Raw genomic sequence first — 6,294 nt, 5'->3', positions numbered from 1 at the left:
CGTCAATCAGCAAATAAGGATTTTTCTTTTTGATCCAAGAAAAGAAAATTTGATTCTTCTTAAATTTGACTGTTTTTAAAATTATTTATTTTTTCACAGAGAACAAATTCTATCACAAGTGCTGACAGTTTTCCAAACTTCCATTGCTTTCTGCTTTAAAACCATTTAAAACAAAAAAAAATATATATACACAAATTTTATACGCATAATGTAAAAAAAAACATGATCACAGCGCGCGCGCAGAGTTTCCGAACTATTAATTAAATAGACAATTGAAGTAAAAACCAATAAAAAATGGAGAATTATTTTACTTACCTTTCACAAACTTAAAACTCTTTATTTTGTTTCAACTGTTTGTATGTAAAAACGTTCTCCTCAATTTTAGCTGATTTTTCGTATAAACTTATAAATCTACAGTTCTTTTTTCTCATGAACTCTAAACAACCAATACAAACATTGGAAAGCCAACACTAACGTACAATGTAAGCTATTTAGGTTTCACAAATGTGAAAGCGTTTCCTAGACCTACAGCATTTTTTTTTTAAATCACTGTTTTGAAAATCTTACGACGGTCGCGAAGTTTTTTATCGTACTTTAAGAAAAGCTTTGGTCCGTTAATGTAATGTATCTAACATAGCTTAACATATCAACTTAATCTGAGCATAATCTTACTCATTATATTTGCTTTTATTTTAGTTTTGCTTTAACTTTAATTTTAGTACAATATTAGTCAACATATATACTTTTAAAACATTCGTATTAACATAAGTGTTCATGTTTACATATGCGTACGTACATGGTTCATTTTTTCCTTTTACTTTTAAATTCTTTTTTTTTTTGTCTATGCATATTTCCAATTGCTTTTTTTAGTGATTATGCAAATACCGTTTGTCAATTCATGCTATTATTTTTCTTAATTATTTGCGTATTAAACAACTGGCAATATTGCAGTGGTCAGCATATTTTGTCTGACTGACAGCGATAGTACCAGACGGCAATTTATTATAAACATCATTTCTAACGTATATAGTTTATAAATTAATGATTTTATAATATAAGTATCTTTTTCTGATTCCAAATATAGATGAAATTGTCACTTCGAATCGAAATAACTTTTTCTCTCCCGAAGTTGAAATGCCTGAACGCCATTTCCTCTAATTAAAAATTCCTCAGCAGCTCGCACAAGTTTATAAGCTTGTGTGGTTTATAAGACAGAGCATTTAACAATTAGTATATGCGTTTAAATGTTCATAATTCACTATCGTAAGCGCGTCAAGATTAGTATGTTATGTTTATTAAACGCAACAACTACGTTTTTATTATTATATTAACAACTTTTGCTTTTCAATATACTAGTTGTTTCATTTATGTTAATAATACTAATAATATATTGTTTACTTTATACTATATTAAAGGTCACTTTGAAAATCTCTGCGGTTTCAAGCTTCTACTTGTAGCTTGTAATTTTCAAATAATTCGAAACTGCCATGTGGTTTAATATCTACGCTATTTCGTGCCGTTGTTGCTCAACCAGTTGCAAAATTTCATCGACTTTTTCAGTGACTGTGAGATGCATCTTAGACGTCGAAATTTCCAGAACGGAATCAAGCAATCCGAGGTCCTTTATTCAATGACAAAATACTCCATATACACTTAACAAATTTTTTTGTAAAAAAGCATCATGTAACGTACTTCTTCAGATATTTTACCGATTTTCAAAGCAATATAACTTTCTACACGAGCAGAGAATTAGACAATGCACAAAAAATGTAATATGAAATGTCACCTTTTAGGCACATGAGACAATCAGAGGAGTGTTGCCCGACAAATAGGCATCTCGCGGAGAAACGCGCGGAGAATTTTCAATATGACCTAATATAATAATTAATCCGTTCAATATCATCTATTTACTTATTAATTTACATTATATTGTTATATTATAATAACCATGTTATTAATTTATCTCCCTATTAGATAAGCATTATTTTTATCATCTCATTCATTCATCAATTATGGTACTAATCAATTACTTATTCTAAATCTTATTATTAGTTTATATAACATTTTTATTATCTTTCATCCTTATTAAAATTTTTATTATTACTTAATGTAAATACAAATCCATAAATATCAAATTTTGGCAAAAAATATTTTTATCCCTAAGGATACTCTCCACTGTATTCATAATTATGGCGCTGATGATATAAAAGCCTCTCCAAAGCGTAATTGTGAAGTCGGTCGGTGGCCTTACTGTTATAAGGCATATAAGTTTTTCGGCGTCCTTACCTTCTATAGCTGATAATGTTGGGGACGAGATTCCACGTTTTAATGGTTTTAATGAAAACTCCTCATAGCTCGTTGAATCCAAAAGGTAACCCTGGTAATTGGCAAAATCTTCTATAGGAGTTTTACAACGTTCTTTGATAATTATGTTTAACGTTTTTGAGCGCCTTTCAGCCTCACAATCGTAATTGGCTGTACGAAGACACCTTTGTGATCAATTTCGTTCGGATTGTTGCAGAAATAGTGATCCGGACAATCAATGTGAATTTGAGGAGGATTTCCAATTTTCGTCATCTATTAGTTTCTAGGCATCAGGAGTCCATCTGCATTGCAAATTATAGGAAATTTTGAAGACTTGCCCTATTTGATTTGAAACCCGTTGTTTGTAGGAAAAGCTATCGGAATTTACCATGTTAATGACTTTGGAGTCTGACAAAAAGATTATTTTTGATACCTTTACATAGTAATTTCTTAACATAGTGTAATTTAGGCCCACTCGCAGTATCACAACAAGTAATTCCTATCTAGGAATAGGGGGTGTTTTAAAGGGCGTTTAGATTTTCCAATAACAAAGACAACGTAAACGTTATACGCGTAAACGTTTTTCCAGGAAGCTATAGCTGAGAGGACGGTTTTACTAGCGTCAGGATATGTAGTTCAACTCTAGGCGAATTGTTCGTGAACTGGTCGTGATGACTCCTTTAGAAAGGAATTCCTTATATGTTTTCCAATATGTTATGATTTTAAAAAAATATATATGTTTGGTATGATTATCATTGGTATGAACATGCAAGGATCATTATGTTAAGAAACATAAAAAAATGAAATAAAATTTATAATCGATTTTCTGAACCACATCCTAACTCAACCATTCGCGCTACGCTCAAATTAGGTTTCGCGACATTCGAGATTTACTTTGTTTTTAGGATATTACAGAACCGAGCTTATTAGACGGCGTCTAACCTTTAACAGTAGGCGTGTTTCCATCTATAGTAGTTCCCTGTAGTTCTTGTCTGTTTTGAACTTACTATAATATCTGCCGAAAAAAATGAAGTGATCACAAAATTTCCCATCTAGTCAGGCGACTGTCTCCACCTACAATTTATTTGGGAGAACTCTTGACGTTAAATTTGAAGCCCAATTAATCTGTTCGCGGATACCCGAACATACCTAACTTTTTCTCTATCATTTAAATTCGCAGACAAATTGATCGCTTAGCCAGTTTCATTAACACCATCAAGAATTTGTCAAAGAAAATTAATTTCGATAGAAAGCCAAAAGTTGAATTCTGCTTGTAGCTATATATTTAAAACCTCTTTAGTCAGGGCAGTCGCTCTTACTGACTTTCACAGCATGTGGTTTATTGCTTCTCATTAATTTTGCGTTAATACTTTCGATGTATGGTGGCGAGAATGGCGAGCTGGCAAATAATGGTTTGAATTTTGCTATTTTTATTCATCTTGATCATCTTTTTATATTGCGCGAAGAAACATATGACGAATATAGGCACACACCAAGGACCAGTTAACATGACGGAATCACATTAATAACGATGAAAGCGGCTTAAGTTGCTGAGCTGGTCCTTTCATTAATTTCGAAATTAAGGAAGTGCCGTTAATTGATGCAGCGTTATCGAAAATTAAGCCGCCTATGATTTGTTTGTTAACATTTTAAAGAACAAAATGAGGAAGATACCACCTTCGCCAACCAGTCACGTTAATTTATTTGATGTGCGTAATACTTTTGCAAATGTTAGTTTATTTCATGATGAGAGGAGACACATATTTTGGAATAAATTTTCAATTTTCAGTTTCACACTTTCGATATACAAGTTCCTCTTGTTTCCCAAAAAATTTTATATTGGTAACCTAGTTTCCTTGTATGTTGCTTCGGTATATTTTTAGTTCTGCTATCACTTTTAAACAAAACTGGTTCTAAAGGTTTTACGTCAAATCTCCAAATTGTAAAATAATCATACATCATTTGTTGTAAACGTTTCCCATCACCAATGTATATTTAACATACCTTCTTTCTTTAGATAGGTGTACAAGGAAACTTTCGTGGAGGTTATGAACTTTTACTAGACGCATTATATTTGTTTAAGGCGTTCCAATTAAAATTTGCGGCACTGCATTAGTACAGTCATTCGTCTCTTGTTGTTTAGTTCAGAAAGTATAATTCAAAATTTATTTAGCTGCAAGGCTTGCAATGGTGCTTTTAATTTGGTTGATTCTCGCGTTCTTCAATTGGATCGTCTCAGATTTATATGTGCTGGTTACTTCCAAAAGGTGTTTTCAAGTGTTTTATCTTCAATCCACGCTAAACATGGATGGTCGGCAGAGTTGTTAACGTGGTTCGCTACACTTTCTGCTGTTAACGATAATTTTCATCAGAAAACACCGCAGCTTTGCAACACGCTATCGACTTTTTTATGTAGGCTGGTATAAAATTTAGGAAAGTTTTATAATTCTTCACAATTCTTTACAATGACCCCATTACTATCGCAATTGTTGTCATCAATACTGCAGGGAGAACTACCGTTAATCTTGCTTTTATCGTTTTCTTTTCTGAGAGAACTAATCTAAAGATACTTACCTTTTGCAAATCTCCAACTCTCGTTTATTGCACGAAATTCGTCACACTAGTAGAAACTGTGCCATTAATACGTTTCAAAATGGTTCCATTAACGGTGAGGGCCAATATATTCATCATTTTCTCTCATTTCTTTGGTCAGGTTTATTAATTTGACTTGGCTCAAAACAACCAGTTGAATTAGTTCACTTCGTGAATAAGTGCTAAGTGTTAGGTGTGAATATTTTACCATTTCTTTTTCTCTGGGGGAGGGTAAATTTTTGCTACATATTCGTCAGCTAGAGTTGGATTATTTACTATCAGAGCAGCGGTTCAACCTTTCTGTTTGGCATTTAACGCTTTTCGAAATTTGTATAACGGAATGCATCTGCCGTTTGTTCGTATACAAGGATCATAGGCAAAACTCGACCTCTATTCAGCTCTCCAGAGAATTCTGATTTTGCTTAGATTCTTTAGTATGAGATATTAGCAGCGACGATAAATTTGCACACGTTGCGAAGTTAGTGGTATGATGTTGAGATCATCGGTGCACCTTCGAGTGGATGGTACCCAAAGTCGCCTGAAGTTTCGTTATTTCGCCCTTTCGATTGTTTCGCTACGTCAGCATTTAAAATTCAAATTAACTAAACGCAGCAGCGTTGATAAAAACTGGTAAAGAATAGAATTAAAAAATTAATCGTATTAACGCGAAGTATAAACAAAATGCGTCTTATCTTTTTCATGTTTACATGGATAATAAGCTAAAATTAACAAATAAAAAAACAACAGTTACGGAAACTTGCATTATTTTATGTCAGAATCAGAGTCATCCTTTTATTATATTAGAAAGTTCAAATCGACAATAAGTAATAAAATAGAAACTAATTTAAAATAAAATATCCTACTTACAGTATTTTTAATTAATACGTTGCAAGTAGGGCAGTTTAATAAAATGTTTCGAATTTCCACAGGAAAACTGCAATTGCAACTATCAACTTTTTCAACCTTATCTCTGCCGAACTCTTCAGTCATTTATAAAGCTTCAGCAGTTATTAGCTCAGAACATGTTTTTGGTAAAACATATTCTGCAAAAAACTCTGTGAACGTAATCGAAGCTACGTATATACCTCAAGATCTGTCTATATCACATCCTTTTGACGAAGCCCGACACAATTTAGCCACTCGAATAATGTCGAACGGTGTGGAAGTGATAATAGCGAGCGATAAAAACAAATTAGATGAAGGCAATTCATTAGAAACCAATCCACTAAATCAAAGTTCAAACGTTACACAAAAGCCGATGACATTGCCGCCCAGCACCATAAAGAATCAAATGATAATAATGTTACTGTCATCAAGCTCGACTGTTCAACAAAACTTCTCTTCCAAGCTACAGGCCAAAACGGTACGCTGCATTGACATTACAAATTTAATTAATTT

The 6,294-nt window shown here is 32.9% G+C and overlaps 1 protein-coding gene and 1 long non-coding RNA gene across 5 annotated transcripts in view; one reads left to right on the top strand and one right to left on the bottom strand.

Annotated features, from left to right (window-relative positions):
* Positions 1–6,294, top strand: part of LOC119643744 — a 128,769-nt gene that overhangs the window by 22,776 nt on the left and 99,699 nt on the right. For both annotated transcript variants that reach the window (XM_038043203.1, XM_038043204.1), the window contains exon 2: positions 5,826–6,259. In XM_038043203.1, coding sequence (XP_037899131.1) covers positions 5,826–6,259 — 434 coding nt within the window. The remainder of the gene's footprint in view (positions 1–5,825; positions 6,260–6,294) is intronic.
* LOC119643745 lies at positions 1,971–5,800 on the bottom strand. 3 transcript variants are annotated; one of them, XR_005248416.1, is made up of 5 exons: positions 5,764–5,800; positions 4,879–5,523; positions 4,309–4,805; positions 2,738–2,998; positions 1,971–2,678 (listed from the first exon to the last, which is right to left on the bottom strand). It is a non-coding gene; the product is annotated as an uncharacterized LOC119643745 (long non-coding RNA). The 3 variants fall into 3 exon arrangements; XR_005248414.1 differs by lacking the exon at positions 5,764–5,800 and having other exon boundaries at positions 4,879–5,755; XR_005248415.1 differs by lacking the exon at positions 5,764–5,800 and having other exon boundaries at positions 2,738–2,982; positions 4,879–5,755.

The sequence above is a fragment of the Glossina fuscipes genome, unplaced genomic scaffold, assembly GCF_014805625.2.
Source record: "Glossina fuscipes isolate IAEA_lab_2018 unplaced genomic scaffold, Yale_Gfus_2 61594, whole genome shotgun sequence".
In the NCBI taxonomy this organism is placed as follows: Eukaryota; Metazoa; Arthropoda; class Insecta; order Diptera; family Glossinidae; genus Glossina; species Glossina fuscipes.
The sequence above is the reverse complement of the archived record's forward strand: the minus strand, read 5'-3'. Positions and strand labels throughout refer to the sequence as shown.